This window comes from Pteropus vampyrus, unplaced genomic scaffold (assembly GCF_000151845.1).
Source record: "Pteropus vampyrus isolate Shadow unplaced genomic scaffold, Pvam_2.0 Scaffold3, whole genome shotgun sequence".
In the NCBI taxonomy this organism is placed as follows: Eukaryota; Metazoa; Chordata; class Mammalia; order Chiroptera; family Pteropodidae; genus Pteropus; species Pteropus vampyrus.
In genome coordinates this window covers 22,924,391-22,942,220 of record NW_011888784.1, presented here as the reverse complement: position 1 = coordinate 22,942,220, position 17,830 = coordinate 22,924,391, and the positions used below count along the sequence as shown (strand labels likewise).

The 17,830-nt window shown below is 39.0% G+C and overlaps 1 protein-coding gene across 15 annotated transcripts in view; it reads left to right on the top strand.

The window, feature by feature from the left end:
* The window catches only part of FAM13C (family with sequence similarity 13 member C), a 150,408-nt gene that overhangs the window by 104,057 nt on the left and 28,521 nt on the right, over window positions 1-17,830 (top strand). For all 15 annotated transcript variants that reach the window (XR_002780914.1, XM_023531977.1, XM_011362228.1 and 12 more), the window contains one exon: window positions 3,159-3,243. Coding sequence is in view for 14 of the 15 variants with exons in the window: in XM_023531977.1 (XP_023387745.1) it covers window positions 3,159-3,243 (85 nt within the window). In the remaining variant the exon portion in view is untranslated. The remainder of the gene's footprint in view (window positions 1-3,158; window positions 3,244-17,830) is intronic.

The window sequence follows — 17,830 nt, the reverse complement described above, 5'->3', positions numbered from 1 at the left end:
ATAAAATTTAACATTTTAATCATTAAGTCTACAGTTCAGTGGTAATAAGTAATTCACATTGCTGTGCAACCATTACCACCATCCATCTCCAGAACTTTATTTCATCTTTCCAATCTGGAACTCTGTATGCATTAAACACTAACTCCCTTTCCCTCCTCCTCCTGACCCCATCAGCCTCTGGCAACCACCAACTACTTTCCATCTCTCCGAATTTTACTACTTTAGATATTTGCCCTTTTATGACTGGCTTATTTTCCTTAGCATCATGTCTTCACAGTCCATGCATGTTGTCGCATGTGTCAAAATTTCCTTCCTTTTTAAAGCTAAATAATATCCCATAGTATGTATATGCCACATTTTGTTTATCAGTTTATCTGCTGACAGACACTCAGGTTGCTTCCACTTTGTATTAGTCTGCTAGCATGGTATGAGGACTGCCATAACAAAATAACACAGGCTGGGTGGTTTAAGCAGCAGACGTTTATTTTCTCACAGTTCTGGAGGCTGAAAGTCCAAGATCAAGGTGCTGTTGGGCTTAACTTCTGCTGAGGCCTCTCTCCTTGGCTCGTGGTTGGCTACCTTCTCACTGTGTCCTAACCTGGCCTTTCCTCTGTGCATGTGCATCTCTGCTATCTCTGTCTCTTCCTTTCTGTGTCTCTGTCTGTCTGTCCGTCTCTCTTCTTATAAGGACATCAGTCATATTGGATCCTTATGACCCATTTTATCTTAATTACTTCTTTAAGGGTCCCATCTCCAAATACAGTCACATTGGGGGTTAGAGCTTCAACATGTGGATTGGAGGAAGGCACAATTCGGTCTATAATATTTCTCTTGACTATTGTGAACAATACTGCTATAAATATGGATGTGCAAATATCCATTTGAGTCTCTGCTTTTAATTCTTTTCGGGCATATACCCAGCAGTAGAATTGCCAGATCATGTGATAGTTCTAGCTTTTAATTTTTTGAGGAACCACCATGCTATTTTTTTGTAGCAGCTACACCATTTTACATTCCCATGGCATTGTTTCTTAATTTTCTGAAGAGTTTTGCTCTTTTAAAGAAATTATTCTGATTTCCAAGGTGCTCCATTAGGAAGCCTACCTGGAATTGTTCTTTTTGTCTCCCAGGTGTTTAGTTAGTAAATCTTTCCAGAAAATTGGTGCCCTTGCTCCTTCTGGACCTCCTTTCAGCAACCTTGGGCTCTTGCTTCCAAATTCAGCTGCTGGGAAAACATCCCAGAAAGGAGGAGGAAGCAGTAAAAAGTGGTCAGGTCTCAGGTAGATGCTTCATTGAAGCTGTGGGCATTCAGGCAACAGTCCCTGAGCACTGAGGATGTTTGTGCCAGATTTCACCCCATCTTGAGCCTGCTTATGCACCTGCCACTTTTAAAATGGCCAAGGCACAATAGATTTTAGATATTCCTCAATAAGCAGCTGTGTAACACTGCTGTAGGTTTGCATTTAGTAACATCGGCCGTATGAATGAGGGTATGTGTGCGGGAGCGGGTATTGTGAGATGGAGCAGGTGGGGTGTGAGGAGATGTTGGGGGTAGATGTGTATTGGAGGCAAGGTATCAGTGTGTGGGGGTAGGGGTAGACGTGTGTGTATGAAATAGGATATGAGAGTGGGAGTTAGGTATGAGAGGGTGTGGTAGGTAGGGTGTGGGGATGTGTATGGTAAGGCGTTTGTATGTATGTGTGGAAAAGGGGATGGAAGGAATGAGTGAGAAGGAATGAGAGTGTATACTGGGTGGAGGTGGGTGTATTTTGGAGTTAGTGTGTGTGTGGAATAGTGTATAAAAGTATGGGGGTTTGGCATGAGGGCATGTAGGATGGGGTAAATGTATGTATAGAGTATGGAATAGAGATACGTGTGGGATAGAGTGTGAGGGTATGTACAAGATAGGGATGGGATGTGCGTGGAGTAGGATGTGAGTGTGTGGCAGTTAGGGGTGAGGATTGTGGGGAGTAGGGTATGTGGAGAATAGGATATCTGGAGGATAGGGTGTAAGTAGTTGTGAGTGAGAGAGAGGAGTGTGTGTGTGTGTGTGTGTGTGTGTGTGTGTGTGTGTGTGTTGGACGGTCATAGTAAGGAAAAGACCAATGGCTTCACTCTAGGTGGCCACCCCTGCCAGGAGCCTAGTGGGTGGAGGAGCTGCTGAAGCCCGAAGACCTTTCCCACAGCGGGGGGAGTGGCGCCATCATTGACAGGGACGCAGGCATGACTCACTTTCACCTGGTCTAGGGAATTAATTTGCTGGACATCTGCATCATGTGCGTCAGGATATGTGCGTCACTCTGTATGACTTTGTTTTTATTAAGAACCATGGGAGAAATTTAAAATGAGAAATGAAAGCAGTGGCGGGGGGAGCTTATACTGGGAGCTATGAAAGATGAATTGCTTCTCCCTCAGTGGCTGGGTCACACTAAATGACCAAGGTCATCTCCCTCATTCCCTGTACTCTATTCTTAATAAAAGGCAGCTGCCTTTTATTCCATGTGAGAGAAGTAACTTTACAATACACATACATGCGTGCACTCACAGGTGCACGTGCGCATGCACGCACACACTCATACTCCACATACACACGTAGATAAGGCAGCCCCGAAGCACCTCCCAGATGCCAGGCAGCCTCTGCAGCACTAACTCTTTGTGCACTGCGGTCTGCTGCAGTCTTTGCAGTGGAGAGATGCTGGCTTTTATGAATGGTAGCCTGGGAGGGGCCTAAAGTCATCTGCTCCTGATGTCAGCACAATGAATAAAGCACTTGCAAAGTGTAAAGCCTCAAGCACTTGGGAAGCAGATACCTTCTCAAATTGGTTGTCTGGCTGCAGCGACTCTTGCTGACGACATCACTAGTCCCATGTGTAACAGATAATCCATATACAGTAGGATTTAAATGAGGCAGAAACTGAAGCCGCCTATGGAATAATGCATAGCTGATTCTGGCACAACCAGCTCTGCTTGCAGCAGTTGGTACTGTGACCCTCTTCCTGCCAGGTGCTGGGGAAAGGTGCTTGCAAGAGCTGCAGATCCACTGTTGTGTGTTAGGCATTTACTTAGCTAGTCCCATGTTCTGCTTTTGCTGGCAGAATTCCTTGCTGAAGCTCCAAGCCCTTGAAACTGATCTCTGCTCTGCATTTTTGACAAACCAGGAAGAAGCTGCTCAGGTGCATGGCGTCAAGGACCCAGCCCCAGCAACCACCCAGAGTGTCCCTGCCGAAGTGGCAGATGCTGCAGGTAAGAGGCTGGCTGGGGTAAAGTCCTCATTTGTACTCTCAAGATAGTTTAGCTTGCTACTTCATCCTAAATCTGGCCCCCTGTGGAAAATGGTGCCTGGTGCAACGTGAATGCCGAAGAGGCGCTTGAGTTATACCTGAGGAGCTGAGAGGGGTCAGGAGGAGTTAAGATGTGCTATGACATATAGAGCCTTCTCTCCAGCTGGGGGCCAAGAGTCACACTTACATAGATGAGTGTCAGGTGAAAAGTACCCATTACAACTTCTAGTCTTTTTTTCTATTTGGTCTCTTGTGACAAATGGCGTGCTTATTTTATATCACTAGGCTTAGATAATCTGTGCTTGAAGCTCATGAGTTTCGAGACATGATATTTTTGAGGTACTGAGGAATGAGGGTTTCAACATTGCTACTTCTTTTCTTCTGTTAATTGCTTGTAAGATGGTCCGAGGAAAGTGGAGGTGAATGGTATATCATTCTGATCCTGTATTGTCTTGTTCTGTCTCATTTTTTTAGCATTAATTTCTGTATTGAAAATTCTCAAAATTGGGTTTCATTTGTCTGTTACTTTCTCTAGTTTTAATCCAGAGGATGATAGGTTGACTTTCAGCAGAAGGCAAATTAATGTTCCTAGGAAGACTTAGACAGAAAAGAAACACTAATTTACATGAGTAGAAATGAGAGCACAGCTTATCTTTTTTAACACAAATGGGTCAGAGGTTTGCAGACTGGTTCCTGGATAGATGGTAGAAATAAGCTTAGGTGAGTTTGCTTTGTGAGATGTCCTTTATCTCCAGGAATTGAAGGAAGAGGTTTACAGAGGTAATCTATTTCAGTACCATTAGCGATAGCACATTCAAACATTACTGTTTCAAACACCCATATAATCTAAACAGGCAAAATAGTCATCTCCAGTTTTTGGATGTTTTTAATAATAGTAGTTAATAATTACTAATGGTAGCTACTATTATTATTGAAGATTTTCTATGATCCAAGCACTTGTCTGAAAACTTTATATCTATTATATTAAATCCTTAAGCTAACATGTGAAATAATACTATTTACAGTAAGGACACTGAAGCCTAGAGTAACCCTGCTAGGAAACAGTAAGTTTTTTCCCCATGGATGCAGGTGGCCAGCAGCTGGCTGTCCTTGTTGCCTGGTGAGCTCCCCTGCTCTGTTTGCCATTGTGTTTAGATGAAATGCAAGTAAAATTGGGCATGAGCCAATGTCAGTCCAATTAGGGGTTTAAGTCAGATTATTAGACAATGCCCTTCTTCTTCCACTAATCTCAGCCAACAACATACAAAACACACGGAGAAGTCTAAGCCAAATACGAATTAACTTTCGAGTTATGTGATATTTGGTATACGATACAAGTATCCAGCAAAGAGTATTTAGTAAAATATTTATTGAAAGTTCGATATGGATATATATCTATATATTTTATAGTGAGTGTATGTGTCTTATTTTCTGGAAAAGTCAAGTGCATTTTTCTCACTCTAGATGAACAGGATTTTGAACAAGCTTATTAACACTTCTCGTAACATGGGAAATATACTGAGTTTATGTAGGCATTGCCCATACAAAGGAACTGTCAATATATTCCATTTTAAGTGTCAAATGGCAGAAATAGACAGAAAGCTTCTTATAGAGGAGGCTTGTGTGTTGGATAGTGGATTTTCCAAAATGTAGGTGAATCTGAGATGTCCCATAGCCCTTCCAAGAGTCTATGAAAAAGAGTTTTTCGTTCTGTGTGTGTGCGTGTGCGTGTGCGTGTGTGTGTGTGTGTGTGTGTGTACACTAGGCAACAACAGCTCTTGCAAGTTTTCAGTGATAAAACCCATCTTGATTTTTCATCTTTGTGGACCTTATGAATGAGGAGTCTCCATTAGCTAAAATGACTGAGTGGGAGCTAATATGGAAAAAGTGAAGAAGCTCCAGCCCCTATATTCAGCCTTGTAATACTTTGACACATTTTTCTCTAATTTTAAAATAAAACCCTTTGATACAATCTGGAAACTAGATAGTCTCGGGGATCTAAGGAGTCTCTTCGTTTGGCAGGGACATTGCCAAAGTGAGAGGCATCTGGAAGAGGCTTTCACAGTTAAGTTATAGGGCATTTGGTCTCATTGGCTTCCGAGACACACTTATAAGAAGACCATACATTTTCTAATCCATGTGTCACTCAGAAGAAATTTTGTTTTCATATTAGATCAGCAGTTCCAACATTCAGCAACATTTCTAGAGTGATCTTTGAACATCTGGAAACTTTAGTTTTTGTGCGTGTGTAACTCCCTGATGAGACTGTGATTGCATGTTAGCACAGATGGCCTTAAGTCTATAAAGATTATAGTAACTTAAAACTTCCTCTTAAAGTCTCGCGTCTACCTCTGAGCTTTTCATGTATATAAATACTCAATTAGTATTATTGATGTCAATACTTGGTATAACAGACAAAATCTAACAGGTGAGTTTTACAGGAATATCTTACTATAATATGCTACTAATTAACCATTAAAAGCAAACATTCACAAATAAAAATTTATGTCATTCAAATAGATTTCAGACTTACTTTAGACTTGAGGGAGTGACTTAAGTAAAGTTTAACTTTTGCAGTGGACATCTGAAATGATGGTCTGAGCAAAGTATTGTAGCCTCTGTGTCTTGAGATAACACTTGGCTTTTAACTTGGGTGTATGGGTTACAGAGGTCAGTCTCACCCAGTAAAATACCTAAAATGTTCCCATGTTCTAGAAATCCAATTATAAACTGCACTTTCAGTAAGAACACATTTCATGGCAGCCCTCGAAGTACAGTATTCTAGATAGTGTTCCTGAATCTTCCTGCACATCATAATTACCAGGAAGTTTTCAAATGTGATTCTCAGTCCTCATCTCTAGACAGTCTAACGTGGAAGTCCTGGAATCTTTATATTTTATGAACACTTCTGAGTATTGGGAAATACTATTCAAGTGGACAGTGTTTTTGAATTGTGAGAGAGAAGGTTGGGTTCTCTCAGGTTTTCTTTGACTCTGCTTCACCTCAATTTCATCAACAGAGAGAGGCTCACAGATCACATGGACTTATAACTCAGGGTCTGTGACCTGTCAGCTCAGTTCACTTACATCAGGAAGAGAAAGGTGCTCAAGCACCCAAGTGTGTAGGCTAGAAATGGTGAGATGGGGGCCTGGACAAGTGATGGGAACAGAGACAGATTTGAGGGGTTTAGAAGCTGTTAAAGAAAAGTGATAGAGAGGCAACCAGTTGCAAGGCAGCTTTGGGATGATCTCTAGGGTAACTAACTGTCCTGGTTTGCCCAGGACTGTCCCAGGTTTTAGCACCAAAAGTCCCACATGCTAGGAAATCCTGAGTCCCAGGCAATCTAAGACAGCTAGTAACTCTACCTGTAGGTTGCAAACTGTAAAATGTGAGATGAAAACCCACACTGTATTTAGGCTCAAAATTCCTGTAACTGAATTAATAGCCTCTAACTGCTGAAGCAAATGTATCCTCCATGGCATCAGTAAGCATCTTTTCTGGTGTTGTCGAATGGAAGATGGAATGAAGATTGGCTTTTTAACTTGTCATTTTTAAAGTATGTGCAAGGACTGTTTGACGTTCCACATGATTAAGCATAGTAACCCCAGTTCTGTCTGACCACGATTGATGACATGGAGTTTGTAGCAAAAACTGTCACTGGAGACAACTGAAGGCTTATTATTAGAAATAATTATTCCACAGAAGTACCTAATTAATTCTTTTATTCTAAAATATTGATTTTTCAAATCAAACTTTCCATTTGGGCAAGAGCCTTGTCACTAATGTCAATTATTAGAGAACACTAATGTCATATATCTATTTACAATCTATATTTATTCCCAGAAAGAATTCTGCATGGTTGTAGGTTTCTTCCAAATGTTGAAGTCGAAGTAACACAGAGTTGAAGAGGACTTCCTCTCTCACATTTTAAGATACTGTCCACTTGACCACAAGTTCCCAATAACTTCGAAGTTCTCATTGAACTTAACAGATGTCTGGGCTTCCTACCCTAAAATGCAAAACTAAAATACAGAGATGAGGCCTGAAAATTTCTGTGTTAGAAAGGCTTCCCTGGTGATTCTTTGGTGTAGGGAGATCCGGGAACACTTTCTATAACATAGTGCTTCTCTAGGAATGCCATGAAATGTGTTCTTGCTGCACGTGCAGTTTACAATTGGATTTCTGGAACAGGGGAGCTCTCAGGTATCCTGCTAGGTGGGGCTGATCATCCACACAACTTGATGTTTCATTTTATCTGGCAGCAGCCCCAGACAGTCATTGAAAGTCAGTAAGAGGGGTTCTCCATTACTTCGACCTTAGAAGTACACAGAATTCCAAATATCTTTTAGAAACTTTATTGATTAGGGTCTATGTGTTATGTGTGTGTTATTTCTAAATCCTCTGAACCTTTTTATGTTTTTGGTATGTACCACCAGTTGCTTTAACTAAAAAATAACTACCACTGTGGAAAGTAATACTTTCATCTTTTTGTCCTAAATTGGTTCCTTTAAAGCAGTAGTTTTCAAAAAATCAACCAGGGTTGAGTTTTTTATTTGTTCGTTTTGTTTTGTTTTGTTTTTTTAATACCTTGGGGATAGTTGGAAATATCTGGAGATATTTTTGGTTTGAAGCTGGAGGGTGAATGCTACTGGCATCAAGATGATAGAGGCCAGGGATGCTGCCCAACATCCTTTAATGCACAGCACTGCCCCCTCCTCTCCCCACTGCCCCAAAAAAGAATTATCTTGTCTGAAATAGTTTATCTTGTCAACAGTTTAGAAATACTCTTTTAAAAGCTTTTTAAATGGATAACACCAGGATTAATTAACAATGACCTCTTCATCTGTGGGAGGCATTGTTACATGGATTTTCTTATTTTATCTTCAACAGTCCTATGAGGTAGGTGCCATCATTATCCCCAGATGAAAGATGAGGAGATAAATTTAGAGAGTTAATGTAACTTGCTGAAGATCCTACAGCAACTGAGTCACGGAGGTTGAGAGGAAAGGGGAGGAGTTAGTTGGAATCCATAGTCTAAATGCTTTACACTGTTCTATTTGCCTTCCAGCCTGTGTTAAATCTGCATAGTTCTAATGTTCTAGAATTTGAAATTAAGCCCATAGCCAACATTTATACTGTCTACATAACTAATGTGTTTTGAAAATTATTTTTTCTTTATGCATCCCTGACTTTGTTTCGTCAGACTGAAAAAACCCATGTTTGTAGTTGTTTACCCTGTTATAGCCCCTCTGTTCCCATTGTCATGTCAGCTCCTCTGCTCTAAACCATCTCTAGGATGCTGCGCCTTTCTTGATGTGCACTTACCTGACCTGAGTAGTGTATTCCAGATGGAGTCGAATAGTAGAATCGTATTTGTAAATACGGGCTTAGGTATTATACTTTTGCAAAATAATACCATTGGGGGAAATAGGGCAAAGTGTACAAGGGATCCCTCTATTATTTCTTAAAACTGCATGTGAAACTACAATGATCTCCATACAAAATGAATTAATACCTAAAAAAATATGGGCTTCGGGGTGTTTTATAAAATAATTACAAAATAATTATGCTTATTGGATTCCAACCTCTTCCTAGAGAGGCACACTGTTTTTTTGGCTTTTTATCATTTCAGTGTATTCCATAAGAGCTTTAAAAATCCCCATTTTCTATCAAACTAATAGTTTAGTGCTTATTATTTAAGAGTATGTGGAGTAGTTTTCCCCAGCTGCATTGTCTCCTGGTCCACAAAGAAGCTTGACTGCCACTGTTGAGCTTCTTCATGGTTTGTGAGCATTTTCTGTGGTTGCATAGCATTTTATCTTTGAAAAATATCAGTATTATCTGCAAACTCAGACTCCTGACTCAATTTCCTCTTTTTAGGCATTTTCGAAATGTAAAATAAGATTAATCCAGGATCTATTTGCAAGGATTAATGCTGACATGTCCATCATGAAGATACTAATTCAACCCTGTTCTTTGCTGCATATTCTTAAGTAGATTTCATATCCATTGCAAAATACATATCCCAATCATCATTTGGTTTTGCTTTTAAACAACTTTTGACATGGAAAACATGCCATAGACTTCTTTAAACACAAGTAAATTATATTCATTGGCTTTGCCTTTTTCAGAAACATAGTTCTTTGCAGAATTTGATATGCTAATAGGGTGATCTTGGCCAGAATGGTATCTACTTGTTAGGACTGTTGTGAGAATGATGTAGCTAAATACATATGAGGCTCTTAGCACATCCCCCATGATAAATGCTCAATAAATGTCAGCTGTCATTATTTAAAAAGCTTGGCATTTTTGCCATATTCAGAGCTTATGTTGCCTTTCCTCCAGTTAATACTGCTTATATCTGTCTTTAAATATCACTCTATCACAATTTCTAACTCCTTTCAAGGTGTGGGTATGCCATTAATACACTTCATTCCCTAGGTCTCCTTTAGAGGCTTGCATATCATTGACTTTACACTAATTCCCTTAAGCAAAATGTACTTACAACAGCAATAATCTATAGGGGTGATGACTGAATAATTACCTCCTATTACAATTGAAACTACATTTGTTACCATAAAGTCTATCCTGCGCTAAAACTGTGACATAACTTGGCTGGAAAGTATCTTTACTATTAGTAATTTTTTTCTTATGCTTTTATAACCATCTTCATAGTCTCTGAAAGAGGAAGTTTCACATTAACCCTTTATTTTCCAAAGAAAGTCCTTTTTAGATGATTTGAAAATTCACAGATGACAATGCAATTCTCTGAGGCCATTTTTATAACTGCCTTGTTGGAAGGAGGAAAAAATCAATCCTACAGCTGAAACTTTCAAGTGACGATTTAAAAAACTTTTAAAATTCAGTTTTTAAGGCAGGCCAGGGACTATGGTAACATGTATTACTCCTTTTTTTTTCACTTTACAGCTCTTTACAAATGAGGATTCTGAGTTTGATGAGGCTCGCCTGCCAAGGATATAACAATGGCGAGCAGGTGGCATCTCAGACCAAGCCTGGGGCTCTGACTCAGGTGCCCAGGCTTTTAACGAGTAGGCTTATAGTCATGTTATTTTTTTTAATTAATAGATTTTTTTTTCAGAATAGTTTTAGTTTCACCGGAAATTGAGCAAAGGGTTCTCATATACCTATTTTCCTCTGCACATAGTTTCCCATATATCATAGTCATTTTTAACCTTTTTTCCTGGTTATTTGTTCTTCCATGCTTATGAAGAAGAGTACAGTGTAGAAGTGACCAGATGGCATGCCTAGATGCTTGGAGTCTGAGACTGCTCTGGAAACCCCCTCAGGTTCATAACAGACAGCTTCTCCTGTCTCTTCCAGTTCCCTGAGAAATATATTTTTCTGTGGCTCTATGTAGCACTGGGCGTCCAATCTCTGACTAAGTTTTTCCACCTGACGTGGTGCCTAGTAAAGATACAGCCTGCATTGAAGGTTGGAATTTCCTTCAGTAGTCTTTCTGTTTGCTTCTATATATTTTATTTTTGTTCTGTTTTGCAAAGTACATCTGCTCATAAGTGAAAACTTTTTTGAAAATGGCTCTTGCTATCTTAATAGCAGATTTTTATCAGCAGTACCACTGAGGTTATCAATGGTGCAGGATTCGACTAGAAGACCTGAGGAATCATTTAATCTGAAAAATGATCTGCATCACAGCACCCAGCTTTCTCTATATACCAAGATGGCACTTCTGAATCTTGGACACTATCATGGGTGATGCTTACTCTGTCCCCGGCCCCATAGCTCAGAGACAGTCATTGAAAGTCAGTAAGAGGGGTTCTCCATTACTTCGACCTTAGAAGTACACAGAATTCCAAATATCTTTTAGAAACTTTATTGATTAGGGTCTATGTGTTATGTGTGTGTTATTTCTAAATCCTCTGAACCTTTTTATGTTTTTGGTATGTACCACCAGTTGCTTTAACTAAAAAATAACTACCACTGTGGAAAGTAATACTTTCATCTTTTTGTCCTAAATTGGTTCCTTTAAAGCAGTAGTTTTCAAAAAATCAACCAGGGTTGAGTTTTTTGTTTGTTCGTTTTGTTTTGTTTTGTTTTTTTAATACCTTGGGGATAGTTGAAAATATCTGGAGATATTTTTGGTTTGAAGCTGGAGGGTGAATGCTACTGGCATCAAGATGATAGAGGCCAGGGATGCTGCCCAACATCCTTTAATGCACAGCACTGCCCCCTCCTCTCCCCACTGCCCCAAAAAAGAATTATCTTGTCTGAAATAGTTTATCTTGTCAACAGTTTAGAAATACTCTTTTAAAAGCTTTTTAAATGGATAACACCAGGATTAATTAATAATGACCTCTTCATCTGTGGGAGGCATTGTTACATGGATTTTCTTATTTTATCTTCAACAGTCCTATGAGGTAGGTGCCATCATTATCCCCAGAAGAAAGATGAGGAGATAAATTTGGAGAGTTAATGTAACTTGCTGAAGATCCTACAGCAACTGAGTCACGGAGGTTGAGAGGAAAGGGGAGGAGTTAGTTGGAATCCATAGTCTAAATGCTTTACACTGTTCTATTTGCCATCCAGCCTGTGTTAAATCTGCATAGTTCTAATGTTCTAGAATTTGAAATTAAGCCCATAGCCAACATTTATACTGTCTACATAACTAATGTGTTTTGAAAATTATTTTTTCTTTATGCATCCCTGACTTTGTTTCGTCAGACTGAAAAAACCCATGTTTGTAGTTGTTTACCCTGTTATAGCCCCTCTGTTCCCATTGTCATGTCAGCTCCTCTGCTCTAAACCATCTCTAGGATGCTGCGCCTTTCTTGATGTGCACTTACCTGACCTGAGTAGTGTATTCCAGATGGAGTCGAATAGTAGAATCGTATTGGTAAATACGGGCTTAGGTATTATACTTTTGCAAAATAATACCATTGGGGGAAATAGGGCAAAGTGTACAAGGGATCCCTCTATTATTTCTTAAAACTGCATGTGAAACTACAATGATCTCCATACAAAATGAATTAATACCTAAAAAAATATGGGCTTCGGGGTGTTTTATAAAATAATTACAAAATAATTATGCTTATTGGATTCCAACCTCTTCCTAGAGAGGCACACTGTTTTTTTGGCTTTTTATCATTTCAGTGTATTCCATAAGAGCTTTAAAAATCCCCATTTTCTATCAAACTAATAGTTTAGTGCTTATTATTTAAGAGTATGTGGAGTAGTTTTCCCCAGCTGCATTGTCTCCTGGTCCACAAAGAAGCTTGACTGCCACTGTTGAGCTTCTTCATGGTTTGTGAGCATTTTCTGTGGTTGCATAGCATTTTATCTTTGAAAAATATCAGTATTATCTGCAAACTCAGACTCCTGACTCAATTTCCTCTTTTTAGGCATTTTCGAAATGTAAAATAAGATTAATCCAGGATCTATTTGCAAGGATTAATGCTGACATGTCCATCATGAAGATACTAATTCAACCCTGTTCTTTGCTGCATATTCTTAAGTAGATTTCATATCCATTGCAAAATACATATCCCAATCATCATTTGGTTTTGCTTTTAAACAACTTTTGACATGGAAAACATGCCATAGACTTCTTTAAACACAAGTAAATTATATTCATTGGCTTTGCCTTTTTCAGAAACATAGTTCTTTGCAGAATTTGATATGCTAATAGGGTGATCTTGGCCAGAATGGTATCTACTTGTTAGGACTGTTGTGAGAATGATGTAGCTAAATACATATGAGGCTCTTAGCACATCCCCCATGATAAATGCTCAATAAATGTCAGCTGTCATTATTTAAAAAGCTTGGCATTTTTGCCATATTCAGAGCTTATGTTGCCTTTCCTCCAGTTAATACTGCTTATATCTGTCTTTAAATATCACTCTATCACAATTTCTAACTCCTTTCAAGGTGTGGGTATGCCATTAATACACTTCATTCCCTAGGTCTCCTTTAGAGGCTTGCATATCATTGACTTTACACTAATTCCCTTAAGCAAAATGTACTTACAACAGCAATAATCTATAGGGGTGATGACTGAATAATTACCTCCTATTACAATTGAAACTACATTTGTTACCATAAAGTCTATCCTGCGCTAAAACTGTGACATAACTTGGCTGGAAAGTATCTTTACTATTAGTAATTTTTTTCTTATGCTTTTATAACCATCTTCATAGTCTCTGAAAGAGGAAGTTTCACATTAACCCTTTATTTTCCAAAGAAAGTCCTTTTTAGATGATTTGAAAATTCACAGATGACAATGCAATTCTCTGAGGCCATTTTTATAACTGCCTTGTTGGAAGGAGAAAAAAATCAATCCTACAGCTGAAACTTTCAAGTGACGATTTAAAAAACTTTTAAAATTCAGTTTTTAAGGCAGGCCAGGGACTATGGTAACATGTATTACTCCTTTTTTTTTTCACTTTACAGCTCTTTACAAATGAGGATTCTGAGTTTGATGAGGCTCGCCTGGCCAAGGATATAACAATGGCGAGCAGGTGGCATCTCAGACCAAGCCTGGGGCTCTGACTCAGGTGCCCAGGCTTTTAACGAGTAGGCTTATAGTCATGTTATTTTTTTTAATTAATAGATTTTTTTTTCAGAATAGTTTTAGTTTCACCGGAAATTGAGCAAAGGGTTCTCATATACCTATTTTCCTCTGCACATAGTTTCCCATATATCATAGTCATTTTTAACCTTTTTTCCTGGTTATTTGTTCTTCCATGCTTATGAAGAAGAGTACAGTGTAGAAGTGACCAGATGGCATGCCTAGATGCTTGGAGTCTGAGACTGCTCTGGAAACCCCCTCAGGTTCATAATAGACAGCTTCTCCTGTCTCTTCCAGTTCCCTGAGAATTATATTTTTCTGTGGCTCTATGTAGCACTGGGCGTCCAATCTCTGACTAAGTTTTTCCACCTGACGTGGTGCCTAGTAAAGATACAGCCTGCATTGAAGGTTGGAATTTCCTTCAGTAGTCTTTCTGTTTGCTTCTATATATTTTATTTTTGTTCTGTTTTGCAAAGTACATCTGCTCATAAGTGAAAACTTTTTTGAAAATGGCTCTTGCTATCTTAATAGCAGATTTTTATCAGCAGTACCACTGAGGTTATCAATGGTGCAGGATTCGACTAGAAGACCTGAGGAATCATTTAATCTGAAAAATGATCTGCATCACAGCACCCAGCTTTCTCTATATACCAAGATGACACTTCTGAATCTTGGACACTATCATGGGTGATGCTTACTCTGTCCCCGGCCCCATAGCTCAGGCAGAGCTCTGTAATCTGAGCATTTGGCTCTACTTTTGTGACACAATGAGGGAAAAAAGGTGTTTTCAAAGATAAGATACCGTTCACTGGCCATTTCCTTTGGTTTTTCTCAACTGCCCTTTGACAGTGTGCATAGAGGCAAAGGAATAAGCCTTGAATAATCAGAAAAGTGAAAAGATTCATCTAGTCACTTGGTAGATTTGTCTAAATCATTGTTTCTTCTTTCCTCCTCCAACTGGGCATTTGGTTTGGTGCTGAATAGAAACTGCCTCTAAAAATATGACTTATCCCTGCCTCAGATGTTCTTCTACAAAACAGTGCAAAGAATGGATCCATTTCCGATCCCAGTATAACAGATCTGGAGATCTCACACCTGCCCTCAGTGTGGTTGTGTCATTGCGGCCCACAGCACGGTTCTAATTTAGGGTAGAATTCTCTAACGTCTGAGGATCTGTCTTCCATTGGCAAGAAGTTCACTTCCATTGCACGTTTCCTCAGAATAAACTCCGCCTCTCCTTTCTTCTCACCCACCCTGCCACCCTGTTGTTTTTCTTCTTTTTCGTCCTCCACAGCTTTCTGGCTGTTTCTCTTCCTCACCCACTACCTTGCCGCTTTGTCTTTCTCTGTTTACATTGGATCTAATGGTTTTTACTGCTTCTTTTCTTTTCCTTTGCTTAGCTAGTTATGGTGTGAAATTAAGGTATATTTAAGATATTTATTAACCTAAATACATAGATTTTTTTGAGTATCGTTTTAATGCTAAAAATTCCAGTGAGTTCAAACTGTTTATGCCTCCCAAAATGGTATTATAAACAATATGCTACTCAAATGACAGTATGATTTTTCTTTGTTATTTATTCCTTATTCTTACCACTGAGACAGTGAAAATACTAAAAAAAAAAAATTAAAAATTAAAAATGTCTTTCGTGAAAGTGTATATAAGTTATTACTGAATTTTAAAAATAATGAGTTATAGTATAACTGGAAGATGTATTTATGTATTTCTGCTATTTAAATGTTATGTTTACTTGGTAAAAAAAAAAAAAAATTGTTGTATATGTTAGTCGTAATAGCAGTAACTCAAAAACAAAATATTCCCAAATGGCCCTCCTATAATTCTCGAGGAAACAGATGTGATGGGATTAAATTTATCTTCAGAACTACTCAAAAACCTAAAACCTAGGTCTGTGTTTACCAATGAAAATTTAAATAGAAGAATGTAACCAAAAATGCAGAGGCAAGGCATAAGTTTAGATCTGAGCTAAGCTTCTCTATCCATGTACTTTTCTGGTTTTCAGGAAGAATTTTGGAATTTCTCGTTGCTTAGCTAACCCAGTGCCCTAATCTATTAGCTGTTTATTGTAATTGAAATCACAGAGTACATCGGCTCCTTCAAAATGAAAATGGGGCTCATTGCCCCTACCTCGCTCCAGAAGTGGGGTTTGGGGAAGTATGTGCTGACATCAAACCCAGTTAGACTCTGTCTCCTGAACTCCATACCTGCACATATCCAGAGCCTACTGGGCACCTCCACCTGGATAACCAAAAGTGCCTCTTAACTCAAAGCTTCCAGAACTGAACTCACTTTTCCCTTTCCCAGCTGGCTCCTCTTCTCAATTCCATAACTAGATAAAAGATACCACCATTAAATGCAAAACAACAACAACTAACATTTATTAACGGATTATTATGCACACCCCCATCACCCCAGGTACTGTCCTAAGCACTTGAGTTTCTTTATCTTCTTTAAAATCCTCTCCACAATTTACAAGATTATGTTATCATTCTTACCTAAAACAGGACTTGGCATACAGTGGGTGGTCAATAAACCTTTGTTGAATGAATGGATTCCCATTATACAGATGGGGAAATTCATATTGAAAAAGACTGAATAAAATGTCTCAGGTCGCACATATGATAAAACTGGGATTTGAATCTACGTGTTTTTGAGTCTATAGCCCATGCCTTTATCCATGATGGCAAACTGCCTCTTGGTATCTGCAGGGCACCTGTCATAAAGCCCTGCTTTCACAGTGACAAATTTCCTACCCCTCTAGCTCCCTGATGTTTCTAGTGGGCATCCACAGAAGCTGGCACACAGAAGCCTGCTTAGAATGCCAGCCTTCCCCCGCTCAATAACTAGGTCAGCCTCACCAATCCGAATCCCTCTTCATCTGTCCCATTTGTCCTCATTCCTAACCTGTCCATCCTAACTTTGGAGATAGCACTTCTCCTCTCTTAGTGGCCTGTGAGCAAGCAAGCCCATCTGTTTTCCCAGGCTTAGTTACTGAAATGACTTCAGGCTTCTCTGGGTTCTCTCTCTGTGACCTCATAGCTAGCCCCTTAATGCCTTCAGATGCTCAAATTCTACATACCCCAAACAGAAGCCATTGTGTATCCATTAGATGTTTTGGGATTGTTTCTTATTTTTGTTTTGGCAGCTCTCTTTGTGTGAGGTTGGCTGAGGACTCTAATGCTTAAGCCTCGTTACAATCATGCACATGCTTTTGGCTCATTTAGCTTTTAAAACCAACCGAGGCTAATGTTTGGCATTTTGGGATGTACCTAAATGCCACCTATGAGCTCACCATGGTGAGCAAACCCAAGAGTGCAAATTAACAAATCCACAAGATTGGCTAATTTAATACTCGGATCTCAGCAGTCCATCTCAAGTGGCTACAGATAGAGGTTTACTTAAATTTTGAAAGACTTTAAAAATTCACATTAGAAAGAGATATTTTTAAATCTTACTGACTCATTTAACAGCTGTAATACAGCATCTGCTTCTGCCTGGGGTTGCAGCCAGATCAGAAGTGGTCTCTTGGCCTTCACACACTAATGATAATTATCTTCTCTATGTCCCCTACTGCTCAATGAGTGAGCCACTAAAAACACTCTTCATCTCCCAGGGTCAGGGATGTGGAGTCTCCTATCACGGACACTGTTCAAAAGGCATTAACACAGTCACACCGCCTTCCCTATGGAATTTAAAATGGAGATCATATCACTGCCAGCCTCATGTGGTTTTATGAAGATTAAATACATGCAAAAATTCTTACAACCCTGAGGACATAGAGAATCACTCCATAAATGTTGCATATGACTATTATTCTTATTTATAAATAACTGGTAAGGACAATGTGTTCACGGGCATGTTAGGTCTCATTTCAAATATTAACCCCATTGAGACTCCTAGTATAGCTTCAATAAGAGAAAGTAATATTTCACTTTCTTATTTTGATGATATTAATTATTAAAATGATGATTTTTATGGTACTTTTTTT